The sequence below is a fragment of the Rhinatrema bivittatum genome, chromosome 2, assembly GCF_901001135.1.
Source record: "Rhinatrema bivittatum chromosome 2, aRhiBiv1.1, whole genome shotgun sequence".
In the NCBI taxonomy this organism is placed as follows: Eukaryota; Metazoa; Chordata; class Amphibia; order Gymnophiona; family Rhinatrematidae; genus Rhinatrema; species Rhinatrema bivittatum.
Window position 1 is genome coordinate 343,169,336 of NC_042616.1, and position 16,779 is coordinate 343,186,114.

Genomic DNA, 16,779 nt, shown 5'->3' on the forward strand with positions numbered 1-16,779 from the left:
ATAAGGAAATTTCTGACAAGATTAAGAATGTTGAAGAGGAATACGGTATGTGAAAAATGTTCAATCTACGATTATTCACGATTGTTCCCCTTTGAGCAGGAAAGTGGAATTTATAGAAAATACTTTAAGGCATATGAGCTTGCGAGTTTTGAACTTTCCAAGGGTGGTAGGAGAGATTCCTAGAGTTACCATTAGAAGATATTTCCTGGAAATTTTGGGTTTTACAAATGAATTTGCCCCCCCTCCCCCTCTGGATAAAGTATATTTTCTACCTTCTCGCCCTAGTGTTCAGTTCAGAATCCTCCTGTGGACTTAAATAATTTGTCTGAATATCTAGAGTCATCCATCTTTGAAATATCTGAGAGAGCCACTTTGTTGATATCTCTATATATACCTAGAAAGATCTTAGTACTGTGATGAAAAGCTATTTTAGGAATTCTATTGTATTATTTATGGGGCAAAAAATCTGAATATTTCCAGATTTAACAAAAACTACCCAAGAGAGAAGGAAGGGTTTCTTTGCCTTACGACAGGATACCCTAGCCACTGAAGCAACCTTCTTCCTAAGATTTCCGTGTAAACATACTATAAAGCATAATAGAGATAGTTATATATTTTTGTACCAGAACAGCTTAAAAGCTTCATAGACTCTAAGAAGGCTATGATTTAAGTCGGTAATACTTCTTGGATATCATCCTTTAATGGAATAGTAAGTGCTTGTAAGCTATGTCATTTCTTTTTTTAGTTTCCTTGATATCTTCTATTTTGCTGAATATCCTCCCTCCAAGTTATGTGGTCTAAAGGTATTGTTTTGTTACTAATAAGTGATTTTTCTTTGTATTTTATTGTTTTCTTTTTCAATACATTTTTCTTCGCAAAGTGGGATGCTTTGTATGATTGTTGTAAAACTAATTAATAAATGGAGGGAAAAAAAAAGGAATATTATTTCCTGACAATTCTTTGAGTAAACGACCTCTCAGATAGATTTACAAATTCATGGATTTATAACTCCCCAAGCCCTGTCTGCTGACAGACAGGCACTATCCCCTGTGCAATCCCATAAGCCAGCAACTACAGTGCAACACAATGAAGAACTAGAGGTTGAAACTTCACTGTTGCCTCTACCTATCAAAGACAAGGATATACCTTAAAACTGCAGTAATTAAAAGAAACTTGGCAAGTTTAAGGAAACATTTTCATAGTGTATTTAACATATGGATAAACATTCATTGTTTTGTATTTTAGATTGATGAGAAGACATTTCCACAAAATGTTAAGTTATGTTACAAATTAAAAGCAAGAGAAAAAGAGAGAGTAGTATGGTTTTTAAAAGTAGCTGAATAGGAAAGAACAAAGGTTATCATTCAAAAGGTGCATGGGATTCTAGGAGAAGGACAGAAAAAACATCTCAAAAAGGCTAAGAGAAGAAGGAAAATATAATCAGGAGAGTGTCATACATGGAAAGTAGCTAAAGCAGTTAAGAAATGACAAGACTGTTTTAGATATGTTATTGAAAGGAGGAAGTGCAGGGGTGAGACTACAAGATTAGAGGTGAAAAGGGAGAAATCTGTGAAAGCCAAGAAAGAAAGTCCAGACGTAATACTTTTGTCCTGTGTTCGCTGAAGAAGAGAGTTAAAAAGGATCACAAAAGTTCGGATGACAAAGCAGTACATCCTAATCCATTTACAGAAGACACTGTTTACATGAAATTTGCAAAACTGAATGTAGACAAGACAGTGAGCCCAAATGTGATAAATTTCAGGATATTAAAGGGACCCTAAACAAGTTCTAGCATCTCCACTATCAGTAATATTCAATCATTTGGAGTCTGTAATGGATTGGAAAATGTACAGATGATGTCCCTCTTCACAAAAGTGGAAGTAGAAAGGATGTTCATAATTACTGGCTAGCTATGCTAATTTCAGTGGTAGATAAATTAATAAATTACTACAAAATGAAGAACTGTAGAGTATCTTGAATTTAGTAGATTACTGAATATAAAGTCAACATGGTTTACGGAAAGGGAGAATTATGCCAAACTAATCAAATCTATTTCTTTCACTGGGTGACCAAGGAATTAGATCAGGAAGAGCAGTGAACATAACATCTTCAGATTTCAGTAACATTTTACCACATTTCCACACTGGATGCCCATAAAAACACTTACTAGTTTAGGTATGGGTCCTAAGAAAGAAATTAGAAATCTGATTTCATGATAGCAACAAAATATGGTAGCAAATCCCATGTTGACTGGGGTAACCTGCACAGAGCAGCAATTACCCTAAGAATAAAAAAAAATTAAATTAAAGCTTGCAAGGCAGATTGGATGGATGATGTGGGTTTTTTTCTGCTTTCATCTACTATACTACTATGTTTAGTTCAATCAGATGCTTCAATCAAGGTTGTGGAGCTCATCTAAGAAATTTGTCTACTCAAGGAATGCAGTCACTAGAAGAGAAGTCCCTTCATATCAATAACCTAGAATTGAGAGCAATCTTTAATGCTCTTAAAGTGTTCATTCAACGGTTTGAAGAACAAGTTGATATTGATCCTGACAGCTACGCTTTTAGGTGAATTTTCAAAGGAGTTGTGCGCATAAATGTAACATACTATTGTAGCAACTATCAAAGCCATTTTATGCATGTAAAGTGCACTTACGTGGGTAAATCCTATGGACAATTAATGGCATATACTGAAGCAATTTCAAAAGCCCACTTACACAGGAGCTTTTTACATATGAAAATACTTTTGAAAATCAGGCTGTTTGCCTCTAAGCCTCCAAAATTTGGATACGGGCAATTTTCCAAGGAATTTTTTAAAACTGCTACAATAGTATGTTACATTGCATATGTACTTTCTTTTAAAATTACTTCCTAAGAGAATCCTCCCATGAGAAACATCACCCATTCAACCCTAGAACCCTAAGTAACAGTACAATGGCCAGGACCAGCCATTGGCGACCAACCTGGTACCTATGGTAGGGAAGAAGGTGAAAACCCTCCCAAACCCACACTTCTTCCCGCATGAAAGGCTATGCCTAATTATACCGTGTTTTTAAGTTATCTGTAAACCGACACGATGTGCAAACGGTTGTCGGTATATAAAACCTTTTAAATACATAAATAAAATAAATAAGAAATGAAGATAATACATGAATGAATCCTAATTAAGAAAAAAAAGAGTGTAAATAAGGAGAACAGTAGAGTCACAAAAAAAAAAAGCAGAAAGGAAGAAATGAAAATCTGATTCTACTCCAGCTGCCGGGGAAAAACCTAAAAACTCAAATGGAAAAACCCCTTACAAAAACTAACACACACTCATTCCATTAAATGAAAGAGAAAGTGAAAAGAAGTGGAGAAAACTAGAAAAAGACAAGAGAGAAAAGAGACTAAAAAAAAATATCATATAGGCACACAAACAAACCAGCATACTACCTTCCATAAAGAACAAAACAATAAAAAAAAAAGTTTAGGACAGCAGAGAAAAAGCAGTAAGAGAGACACACCCTGGACAGAAAGCATTAGAGCCAATTTCAAAACATAGGAAACCAAGATATTTAAGCATATCAGTTATGAGCTGGGTGTCGGACTGGTTCATCTCTCTAGCCAATTGATCAAGAAAGGAGAACCTCAGCTTTTTCTTATGGACATGACAACTCCCCTCTTAGGGGAGACTGCCAACTATTCATAGAAAGCAATGACAGCAGAAAAGGACCAAATGGTCTATGCAGTCTGCCGAGCAAGTCTCTTAAGGTAGTAACTGCCACTCTGTGCAGGTTACTCCCATGTTTCTCTTACGGTAGTAACTGTCGCTCTGTACAGTTATCCCAAGCCTTACGGTATCCATAAAATTGCAGCTAGCAACATTTTTTTTTTTTTACTGGGTGATGAGTTTTCTTGAAAATTCAGATAGTGTTTGATGTGCTTGCTTATGGATTTGGCCAATAAGAAGCAGTCCTGTGCTTTTTCCCTTATGTCTGCATCAGTATTCACCCACCCACACAAACCCAGGCTCTCATTTCCACCCATATATACACACATTCAAAGCTCCCAGGCACCCACATATTCAAGCTTCCATTCTCACCCACACATAACACATTCAAGCTCCCATTCTCACCCACAACAAACCAGGCTCCCATTCTCAACAACACATACACACATTCGAGCTCCCATTCACCCACATATTCAAGCTTCCATTCTACCCACATACACACCCAGGCTCCAGTTTTCACCCACACACACTCCCATTCTCATCCACACATACACATTTAAGCACGTGCACAGCTTCCGCTTCCTCCCCCCCAAAGCAGGAAGATCAGCTGCCTCTCCTGCTGCCACCGGACTCCTGCTATCTTCGGGCGTCGGCAGTATGGCCCGCTGACCTTCCTGTCGGGGGGGAGGGGGGGGGAGCGGACAGCGCAGCGCACAACATCCGCTTCCTCCCTCCCCCCCCCCAAGCAGGAAGATCGGCGGGCCATAGGGCCCGACGCCCGAAGATAGCCGGAGCGGCGGCGTGGCAGCAGGAGAGACCAGCTGATCTTCCTGTTTGGGGAGGAAAAGCGGAAGCTGTGCGCGGCACTCCGCTTCCCCACCCCCACACAGGAAGTTCGGCGGGCCGTTTGGCCCGAAGATAGCAGGAGAACGGGTTGGCAGCAGAGAGCCAGCTGATTTCCTGCATTGGGGGGGAGGAAGCGGAAGCTGCGCGCGGCGCTTCCGCTCCCCCCCCTCAACAGGAAGACCGGTTTGCCATACGGCCGCAGAGCAGCGCTTCCCCATGTGTGCCGTGTGATGGCGCGCGAGGCGTGGGTTCTCTTGTTCGCTGTCGCGGGGATGGGATCCTGCGGACAGCCTTGCAGTTTCCGGTGCCAGTTGGGTGGGCCTGGGTCTAAGTTGGGTGGGCTCCTGCCCACCCAGGCCCACCCGTGCTACGCCACTGACTTCTAACACCGCTGCCGTTACCACTGCTGGCTTGAACGTGCTGACAGCCCAGCGGCAACGGCAGCGGGAGAGACCGGGATGCGCGCGCCGCGGACCAGTGGTTGGGGACCCCTGAAAAAAGACCACGAAAGGCGGAACTGTGACATATGTAGGAAAGAAACTCGAGCGAAGGCACGCTGTCCGATTGGCCGGTGCTGGGCAAGCCTTGCCCAGCACGGCCAATCGGGCAGCGTGCCTTCGCTTGAGTCCACGCCCTCCCCCCCACGGCTGCTTGTAAAAAACCCAGTCATTCTCCGCTCCCTCGCTCCCCGATTGGCCGGCCAATCGGGGGAGCGAGGGAGCGGAGAATGAACTGCTGCCTCATTCCCCGTCTGCTCTCAGCAGTGGGGCGGGCCGGTCCACAGACCGTAGGCGGGCCGGATTCAGCCCAGCGGGCCGCCCTTGCCCAGGTCTGACCTAGAGGGAAGTCAGGTAACATACACTCAAGAAAGCCCTATTTAAATGGTTCAGTAAATTTTGTAGGCCTGTATCCAATTCTGATCACAAGTCTCTTTTATATTAACTTCACAATTATTTAATGAGATACATATTAAAGCTCAACAAGCCTCAGAAATGCTCCTGGTGTGGAATGCCAAAGCAGCATCTTTTTCCTGGATAGCAAACATTCTGACATTACTTTTCCGCCACCCTCTCCCACTTCATCATTTTTTCATTAAGCATGAATCAGCCTCTACTATTCTTATTTAGGCTCTACCAATCTGAGGGCCAGGGCTTTAGACTCATGTGACTTAATCATTTGAATTAACTAAACTGCAAACAATTTTAATGTCTCAAATTCCTGCAAGCCAAGGCATATCCACACTCATAGACATCTGCTCCCAAATAGTCAATGTTAGCCTATTAGCTAGCTGTAGCAGGATCAAACATTTCTTGTCAGGTGTAGAATTTAGCTGCAGCACCTCGGAGGAAGTACACAAGTCTTTCTCAAGGCATGCTTAACCTAAAGGCAACTGTGACTTCAGAACACAACAGGCTCATTAACTAAAGAGAAGGATCCTATTTTCAGTGGTAAGAACTTTCTGTTAAAATCATCATCTGGATTTAATTCCTGGCTCAGGCTCTGGTTCCAGCTCTTTAAGTAACACAGCTGCAAGGAAGAGAGAGCTGGAGAAATTTCTACTGGAAACATCACTTTCAAATCTCTTATGTTTTGCAGGCAAATCACACAGACAAAATATTTCATAACTTACCTAAATATGACAGAAGGAATCAAATACCTTATGTGCTCTATGCTGAATGAAGTATTAGCTGGTATTTTTTTCTTAGTTTCATCTTTTAGTAAAATGATTTTTTTTTTTTACAAAATTCACTACATGAATGACAGTTTGGCACTATAATCTATAGCTGACAAAAATTATGTACACTCTAAAAGGGGTTCATGTGCAGTTCAAGCCCCCGATAAAGAAAAAGTTGAAAAAAGTACTGTGTTGGATGCTCTGGGGTTTTTTTTTTTTTTTTTTACCAAAGTACCATCATGCCTATTTTAAATGCTTTAAAGGGAAATAATTTATTATTAAGTGGCTTTGACTTGCAACAAAATTTTATTTTCAAAAATAAGATAGTGGATCATTAACTAACCACTGTGGTTCTATTATTAAGTATGACCCAACTTTGATTGCTGAGGAGAAAAATTAAATATATCCCTGCCTAGCGGGCGATATGAACCACAGATTTTGCATTCTTTATATAAGCTACAATGAAAATTATTGAATGCTTTTGGAAGTTTGTTTTGCACTTTTGCTGCATTCTAGTTCTGACTCACTATACTTGTTGATAGTTAATCCAAGTAAAACAAGTATCCTTAAATCATATCCTTTATTACAACTTAAAAAGGAAATAGGCACCCACAAAACAATAAGCAGCGAAGTACTCAACAGCTAAAGCAGAAAATATATTCATAATGTGACTATTTAAAAAACAAAATGTTTTGGGGGTAGAGTAAATGGAATAAGAAATCCTGGAAAAAGAGGAAAAAAAGAAAAAAAACTCTTCCCCTCCTCCCCTCAAAATATTTGCCATTTGGTTTTTACCATTACATCATAATGAATTGAATGACATTGCATCCTCCAATTTCATTGACAAGCACCTCTTTTCCTGAGGCAAACTGAGATTTTCTGAATGAGCACTAACATTAGAATATTTGGTTAAAGCACTTCAGATCCATCAGTTTCTTCCTCTCCAACCCTGTACGTGCACACATACATACTAGCTGAAAATCATCAAAATGAATTGCCAATAAAGTGACTCAAATATCCACGACAAATGCAAGTACACCAATCAACCTAATAATTGAAGGTTGACCGACGTGCCGCAAATGCGCAGTAGAGACCAGCTCTACCGCGCATGTGCGGGCGAGCACGTCGGTCTCTGCCAGCGTCAGAAAAAAAAAACATGACGGCGTCGAGTGGCAGCGGCGGTGGGTGGCGGCGGCGGCGGCCAGTAGCGAGGGAGGGAGGGATTGAGTGAGGGGGAGGACTGAGTGGGAGGGAGGGACCGAGTGAGAGGGAGGGAGGAGTGGGTGAGTGTGTGGGAGGGAGGTAGGGAGTGAGGGGAGAGGGAGAATGAGGGAGAGGTGAGAGACAGGGATGTGAGTAAGTGGAAGGGGGAGAAGTGAGAGACAGGGATGTGAGTAAGTGGAAGGGTAAGAAGTTGTGAAGCAGAGAAAAAGGGAGTGGAGGAGGGCTGAGGGGGAGGGGATGGGATTGAGAGAGGGTGGGGAGTGACTGAGGGAAGGGGGAGGGAGGTGAGAGTGAGGGAAGGAGGCAGTGGGAGACAGAGGGTGAGTAAGACTGAGTGGAGGAAAGGGGAGGAGTGAACCAGGGGAAGGGGGAGAGAGAGGGAGAAAAAGTGTAGAAGGGTGCTGTGTTAGAAAATGGACTGAAAAAAAAATGTAATGTAGCCCGTTTTAACGGGCTTAACGGCTTGTTCTACAATAAAATAAACAGCAGTGGCATACCTTATGGCTTCCTCCACAGACTGACCAACTATATTAGAGGATACACCTGGCTGGGAAAGTGGGGGTCAGACCAATCACCCATTTCACTGGCTTGTAGTACTTATCGCTGGAGCTCAACAGATAAAACAGGGTAGTCAGGAAATCACCTGTAAAGAAATCACTAATTAAAAGAGAAAACTAAGAGGCAGAGATTCTGCAATGATAAATGAGTGAACATAAGAACCTAAGAAATTGCCAAGCTGGGTCAGGACCAAGGGTCCCATCAAGCCCAGCATCCTGTTTACTACATAGGCCAAACCAGGCCACAAGAACTGGCATTACCCAAACACTAAGAAGATCCCATGCTACTGGTGCAATTTATAGCAGATGGCTATTACCTAAGTAAACTTGATTGATAGTTGTTAAGGGACTTCTCCTCCAAGAACTTAACCAAACCTTTTTTGAATGATTTTACATAATCAACAAAAAAATAGTCACAAGAAAAAAAGGTAAGGTGTCATTGTCTTAGTTTACAGTCTATCCACAAAATTATTTTGGAAACTGCTTCATAATAATCAATCTTTTCCCTGTTATAAGAACTCTTTATAAAAATCTTTTCAAAAGGGCCGCTAAGCAATAGTGATATGATCAAATTTGAAATAATGACTGAACGGGGACTGTAAGCAAATCCATGGCTATAGTGCTAAACTTCCAAAAAGGAAATTTTGATAAAATGAGAAGAGCAAGTTTGCTTAACGTAAACGGTGTTTTCCGTAGATAGCAGATGAATTAGCCATCCTGTCTAGGATGTTCTCCTGTCCTGTAGGTGGCGGAGCTCTCAAAGAAAAGTTCTGAATCTTGCTGTAATTTGTGCCTGCTTGGCACCTCCCCCTCCCCTCTGCAGAGTCTCCTCAGTCAGTGATAAAGCAAGTAGGTAGTAGCAAGACTGTCAGGGGAGTTGGGAGGGTCAGCATGGCTAATTCATCTGCTATCTACGGAAAACACCGTTAACGATAAGCAAACTTGCTCTTTTCATTTAGATAAGCAGGTTGAATTAGCCATGCTGCCTGGGAGTCCCCAGCTGACCACTTGAGCATTATTATCTATTTAAAACATTTTTTTTTGCGCTCAAGATGTAAGAAATAATGCGGACAGGCATTGGTGATACTGTTGAGTTAGGAGGTGCCAGCATTTAGTATCTGTCTGCCCACAGAGGCATCCACTGCTGTGAATTTGTCTAAACAGTAATGAGCAGTGAAGGTATGAAGTGAGGACCAGGTTGCAGCTTTGCAAATGTCCAATATGGGTATATCACATATATGGGCTATGGAAGCCGCCACAGCTCATACCTGATGCGCTTTAGGAATAGTAGTTAAGGATTCTGAATGTTTTTGTAGCAAAATTGAATGCAGTTTTTTATCCAGGATGACAAAGTTCTTTTTGAAACTGGCAATCCTGGTGCATTTGGGTTAAATGAAAGGAAAAGTTGCGATGCTCTATCATCAGAAGCAGTGCGTTGCTTATAGTACGCTACCGCTCGCTTGCAGTCTAGTGTATGTAGTTTACATTGAGCTTCATTGGTATGAGGCCATGGATGAAAAGCTGGTAGTGTTATTGACTGATTTAGGTGGAAAGAAGAAACGACCTTTGGTAAAAAACTGGGATGCGGCCATAACTTAACCTTGTTGTGGTAGAACACAAGGTACGGAGAATAGTGGACTAGAGCTTGAAGTTCGCTGATTTATCTTGCAGAAGTCAGCGCTATTAGAAAAAGTACTTTCCATGCCAGGTGTCTTGGGTGGCGGATATAGAGTGGTTCAAAGGGGGATAGCATAAGTTGTTCCAGAACAATGTTCAAATCCCACGGTACAGGTGGTCTACATATCGATGGGCATAGACACAACGCTCCCTTCATGAATCTGGAAACGAGAGAGTGAGTAGATATTTGTGCGTCATTGTGTAAAGAATGATAAGCTGATATAGCACTGAGGTATACACTGAGTGATGCTGTAGCAAGCTCTCTTTGGTAAAGATTATGAAGATAGGCTAGTAATTTATCTGCAGGACAGGTGAATGGGTCTATGTTAGTGTCCGCACACCATGAGGCATAGCTTAGCCATTTCCTTTTGTAATTTAGTCTGGTGGAAGGCTTTCTTGAGGAAATCAGGATATCTTCCAGGTGAGGCGAAAGGTTTAGGTCTTGAAATAGTAACTTTTCAGTCTCCACGTTGTGAGGTTCAGAGAGGAGTGAAGTGGATGTAGAAGGGATCCCTCGTCCTGGGTTAGGAGGCGAGGACTGTTTCCTAGTGGAATTGGAATGTCCACTGATAGACGAATGAGGTATGCGTACCATGGTTGCTTGGGCCATGTTGGCGCTATTAGATTGAGATCCGCCTTGTCCCTGGTGCATTTCTGCACCGTGCGAGAAATTACTGGTATTGGAGGAAAAGCATACAGCAGGCCCTCTGACCAATCTATGAGAAACGCATCTTGTGTTTTCCTCCGAGCATTTGGATATATCGAGCAGAAGGTCTGAACTTTGCAGTTGCATTCTGTAGCGAAAAGATTGATTCGTGACCAGCCCCAGGTTTGGAAGAGTTTCAGAGCTACCTTCTGTTGGAGCTCCCATTCGTGGGGCTGGAAAATCCTGCTTAGCTTGTCTGCCTTGGTGTTGTCTCTGCCCGGCAGATAGGTGGCCTGAAGGGTAATGGAGTGGTTGGTTGCCCATTCCAAGATGGATACTGCTTCTCTGCATAGAGTCCAGGAACCGGATCCTCCTTTGTTTATATAGAACATTGCCACTTGATTGTCCATGTGGATCATGACTGTTCTGCCTCTTAAAGTGAGTTGGAAGGCCAGGAGAGAATTTCGTATTGCATATAGTTCCAGCAGATTTATTTGTTGAGCCGCCTTCCAGGTGAACCAGAGACTTGGGTTTGAAGGTGGGATAGGTAAGCTCCCCAGCCTTTCGTTGAGGCATCCGTGGTGAGTATGATTTGATGAATCAGGGCCGCAGGGGGGCTCCCACTGTGAGGGCTGTTAGTGTTAGCCACCAGTCCAGATCCTGCTTGTAATGTGGACCGGGCAGAGAGGCAGTCGGAGAACTGTTTCCATTGAGCTTTCAAGCCCTACTGAAGACATCTCATGTGAAGTCGTGTGTGGGGGACAACATAGATACATGCAGCCATATGACCGAAGAGTTTCAGTACATGATGAGCAGGAGCTGTGGTCGAGTAGAATTTGAGCGAGAGTTCTCAGAGCAATTGCCCTTGGTTCGGGAAGAAAAGCCTTGTTTTCTAATGTGTTGATGTGGGCCCCTAGGAATTGTAACGCTTACATGGGATGCAGATTTGACTTTTTGTAATTGATTAGCAGCCCTAATGCTTCCAAACATTGAATAGTTGCGAGGAGAATGGTCTGTAGAATAGAGGGGCTGGGTGCAACAAGAAGCCAGTCGTTCAGATAGGGAAATATTTGAATACTCTGGCAACGTAGGTGAGCCACCGCTACCACTAGGCATTTTGTGAATACTCTGGGAGCCGAGGAGAGGCCAAATGGAAGTACCTTGTATTGAAAATTGCGATCCATCGCCGTGAAGCAGAGGTACCGCCAGGAGGCTTTGTGCATCAGTATATTTGTGTATCAGTAACTTTTGTTCTCCTTGCACTTGTTTTTTCGTTTTTTGTTCTCACCCCTTGTTTTATGTAAACCGGCATGATGTGGTTTCTAATCATGAATGCCGGTATAGAAAAACGCTAAATAAATAAATAAATAAATATATGTGAATATGCATCCCTGAGATCTATGGAACACATCCAATCTCTGGGCTGGATAAAGGGTAGGATGGTTTTAGTGACATCATTTTGAACTTCTCTGTCGTAAGGTGTTTGTTGAGTTCCCTGAGATCCAGGATAGGATGGAACCCTCCTGATTTCTTTGGAATGAGGTAGTATTTGGAGCATCGAGTGGTTGCACTGGAATGGCACCGATGAGTGTGTCCAATTTCGCTAGTATTGGTGCTAAGAAGGACATATCCGGCACCGGTGTTGGTGTAGGCATTGGTGCCGGCAAGGGTCTCGGTCTTGATGATTGAGCCGGAGCCGGCGATGGATTCGGTGCTGGAGATAGAACTGGCATTGAAGGTGGAATTGGCATCGGTCCTGGCAATGAAGGCATGTCTCAGAGTGCATCTCGAACTGCCTGCCCGATATAACCATTCAGTTCCGTCCTTATAGCTGGTGAAGTCAGAGCAACTATAGAGGGAGGCAGTGAAGGCGAAACCGGTATCTCCACAGGTCCCTGTGGAGATACGGTTCCCGGCACCGATATCGGTGGGGATCGCCTAGGAGTTGAAGGCCTCGAGGGCAGAAGAGACTCCGCTCTCCGAGGTTTCTTAGGAGTTGGTTCGATGGTTATCGAGAGAATTCCAGTTATCGGGTCCGATTCCGGTTCCTGAGGCCTCCGATGTTGATGCTTCTGTCGATGCTCAACGCCCTTTTCGATGATGGATGTAGACTTTATCGACGACTGGGAAGGGGGTTGGTGAAGGCCGATCACCTGCTTCATCCGGACGACGTCGAGTTTTTAGAACAACTTTTCTAATCGCTCTAGCTGGAGACAATTGTGTCAAAGTTGAAGTCGACGGCATCAGCTGAAAATGAAAAAGATGTTCCATCTTTTCCATACACGCTCGCCTGCCCTTCGGCGTCATTTCAGCGCATCTCGGGCATGTTGACACATCATGTCTCTCTCCGAGACAGAGTACACATTCAATGTGTGGATCCGTTATGAACATAGTGCGAGAGCAATTCGGGCACTTTTTAAAACTGGTAGCCATATTGAAGGCCAGACAGCAGTCGACAACCTTCTGAATAGGTTTAATTGATAACGGAATCGACCGTAAAAATGAAATCACTCACCAAAGATGAAAACGAGGGAGACTCCTACGGCGGGATAACTTTTTCTGAATATTTTGAAAAAAGTTTTTGTTGTGTGTATTCACCACACAGGGCTCCTTACCCGCGAGGCTAACAGCAGCGCGGAAAAAAGAAGACTGAAGGGAGACCCCTGTGGCTCGAGGGATCATGGCATGCTGGGCATGCTCATTAGCCTCAGTGTGCCAGTCAAAAGTTTCTAGAAACTTTGCCAGAAAGTTTTCCATGATAGGGCTCCGTCAGTGACGTCACCCATATGTGAGGACTAGAGGTGTGAATCGTGTGATCGATCATCTTAACGATCGATTTTGGCTGGGGGGGAGAGAAATCTTATCGTCGTGTTGTTTTTTTTAAAAATATCGTTAAAAATCGTAAATCGGGGGAGGGCGGGAAAACCGGCACACCAAAAAAACCCTAAAACCCACCCCGAACCTTTAAAAGAAATCCCCCACCCTCCCAAACCCCCCCATGACATGAGGGCAAAATTAGCGCCGGCGTCATTTTGAAGATTGGCAATACGGCCCGCGTGCAGGTCACTCCCGGACCCCCCGCTGGACTTTTGGCAAGTCTTGTGGGGGTCAGGAGGCCCCCCCCAAGCTGGCCAAAAGTCCCTGGGGGTCCAGCGGGGGCGATCTCCAGCAGGCATGACGTCGGGAGCTAGTATTGGGAAAAATATCCTGTGTGATGGTGTGACACAGGTGTTCGTGTATGCAGTGCTGTTGTAGGAGGTTGTTGATCTCCAGGTGCATTTGTTGGGAATGTATGTTTTTCTCCCTTCTGCATACTAAGTGTGGTATAATGGAAAGAGTTTGGAAGTTTAAGGAGTAACCTTCCTTGATTATCTTCAATACCCAGAGGTCGGTTGTGATTGTGTCCCATGCAGGTAAGAATTGAATCAGCCTGCCTCCGACTGGTAATGGTAGCGGTGGTGAGCGATGTCCTAAAAACTTTGAGAAGGTTTAGGTTGGTTTTGGTCTTGAGGAGTTTTAGGTTGATTTGGGTTTCTTTGACGTTGCCTAGAAACCTGAGGTTGGGAAGTCTGAGGGCGTGATGAGGAGTAGTAAGTAGGCCTGGAGGGCGGATAAGGCCTAAAGGAGCGAAGTTGAAACTGTGGTTTTCTGTAACTTGAATAATAACGCCTAGTGTAAGAAAACGGTAATGAAGCAGTCAGTGACTGGCCCACTGATTTCTGCTCCTTTAATTGCACTACAGTTTCTTTGAACTGGTCACCAAACAAGTTGTCTGGCAAGCATGGGAGATTTGCCTATTTTTATTGGACATCCTCTCTTATGGTGCTGGCCCTCAGCCATGCTATTCTCCTAGCTGCTATGGCATTCGCAGTAGACTTTGCAGACGTCTCAAATCCTTCATATATTGTACGGATTAGATACCGCAATCCCTCTTCTATGTGATGGAATTCGTCAGGTAGATGCTGGTCAGGAGATCCCTCCTGCAGCTTAGATTTTAAGTTCTGTATGCACTCAAATAAGTTCTGTGTAATGGCAAACTGGTGTATCTTGGCGTTGAGCATACCTGACTGATATGCTCGCTTTCCAAAGTCGTCCATATATTTATAATCACGACCCGGAGGGGTATTTGAATGCAGTCTGGATTTGCGGGATTTCTGCATCGCTGATTCCACTACAACTGATGCATGAGGTAATTGGACGTGGGTGTAAAATGAAGACTGACACATCCTATATTTCAGCTCTGACTTTCTGGACGTTGAGGGTCCAGTGAGAGGAGTCTCCCAGGCCCTTTTCATCAAGGCATCTAGCACTTCATGGGATGGAGGCACAACCGGTTCAGCCGAAGTTTCAAATACTTTCAGCAGTCCCAGAACATCCGCCCTTGGATCGTAGCTTTCTAGTCTCAATATTCAGAGTTTGTCCCACTCTCTTGAGGAATTTTGAATAGGTTAAGTCCTCGGGAGGCGAGACTGGCTCTAGCTGGTCCGAAGGATAACCTGTGGACGATCCAGAAGATAATGATGATGATGCCCTGTGGAGGAGGAGAAGGTGATGTTGGAGCCGTACCAGGGATGGGGCTGCCAGAAGGCGACGGTGGAGCCTCCGATGGTGGTTCTGGTTCAGGCTGTTCTTGATTAGCCACTGTTGATACAAACTGTGCTAAAATCAAGGATATCTGAGACATCGCCTGTAATGCTAAAGCCCCTTGCGACTGTGAAGCCAGTGGTGCCTCTCTTGGCAGAGTTTGATGTTGTTTATATGGCCTTTCACTTCCCGACGAAGACTTATGAGGTATTTTGAGCAAAGGTTCTTCCCTGTTCCAAAAGTTATGCATCCCAAAGTTAAGTGTACAACCAATACAGCCCAAATTGTGCATACAGGTAAGCGCGCGCCTAACAGATACCACTATCATCTGAACACCCAAGCAGGCGTCCGACTAAGCGTCCAAAAATTGGACGCCAACCAGATGCACTTGCACAAACTGACTGTCCTGAAGAGGGCAGCCTAACGCACAGTAAAAGGTGCATGAAAACGCCATGGCCTACCACACGGCACACAGAGAAAAGCCTAAGAGTGGGGCCTAGCCCAAAAGGGCTGCTGAACCTGCCCACATCCCTTAACCTTCCTCGGGGTCGGGAGCGAACATCAGAACAGCACGCCGAACATGGACTGGACAAAGGAGGAAGCCCTACAAAAAAACCCTCCGTCACTATCTCTGACTTTTTTTTTTTTTTAATTTACCTGGCTGAGTACAGAGACAGTCTCCAGCTGTGGGGGAAGAGGGCATATACCATCACCACTGCACTTGGCTTCCTGCACCGCTGCCTTTCAGCTGTTTTAACAGCTAAATCCATGCCGGCTGACAAAACCAGCTTTGGACCAAGGCACATATCTGAGGGACCACAGAAATCACCTCAGGAATTTTCAACTAGGGGAGGGACTATTTGGTATCACCCAAGAGAGCAGGGTGAATTAATTTTCCTTCTTACTTTAAGAACATAAGAACAACATAAGAACAGGCTATACTGGGTCAGACCAAGGGTCCATCAAGCCCACCATCCTGTTTCCAACAGTGGCCAATCCAGGCCATAAGAACCTGGCAAGTACCCAGAAACTAAGTCTATCCCATGTTACCGTTTCTAGTAATAGACTTGCCTTGGGTAAAGCCATGCTGACTTTGTTCCATTAACCATGTCTTTCTATATGTTCTCTGATTTTGATGTTTAGAATACTTTCCACTATTTTTCCTGGCACTGAAGCCAGGCTAACCGGTCTGTAGTTTCCTGGATCACCCCTGGAGCGATCTCCTTCTAAAACTTGAAGTAATCCCCAGTAGGGAGATGCATGTCCACCATCCGCTGGAAACGGAGAATACGGACAGGCTGATGTCACTGCAGGAGTATACATCTACTGTGACGTTAACTTTGCTCCGTTTCCATCTGGCTCTGGATTCATCTGTCTAGATCAGTGATGGCCAACCTTTTGAGTTCAGTGTGTCAAAATTCATTAAAAAACCGAGCATAACTCGGGTGGTGTGTCACTTCTAGAAAAATCCGTAATTTTGTGATATTTGTAGCTCTAATTAATAACAAAAAGTTATAATTTTATTATATGTACTGTATTTATTAATAAAGCAAAAACAAATAATTCTTTACCTTACCTGCTTAGTGACTTTTTTGTTGCTGAATTTCATTGGCTAAATCTTCAAGCCCAAGCAAACGTTACAAACTTCATCTGTCAGTCGGTTTCTTTTATTGGCTCCCATTCATTTTCACACCACTCCCTCCCCATCCCCCAGGCATGCACATATTCATTCTCAGACACACAGACCCCCAGGCAGGCACCCATGTATTCACACACATACACCCCCAGGCAGAGTCCCATTCATACACACACTAAAGGCAGACCCCCCTCTCTTTTGCCAGCAACCTCAGAACCTCTCT

General features: G+C 43.9%; 1 protein-coding gene across 1 annotated transcript in view; it reads right to left on the reverse strand.

The window, feature by feature from the left end:
* TMEM245 (transmembrane protein 245) overlaps positions 1 to 16,779 on the reverse strand; it is a 442,721-nt gene that overhangs the window by 151,107 nt on the left and 274,835 nt on the right. The window contains 2 exon segments of the mRNA XM_029589853.1: positions 7,954 to 8,015; positions 8,017 to 8,099. Of these exon segments, the coding sequence (XP_029445713.1) occupies positions 7,954 to 8,015; positions 8,017 to 8,099 (145 nt within the window).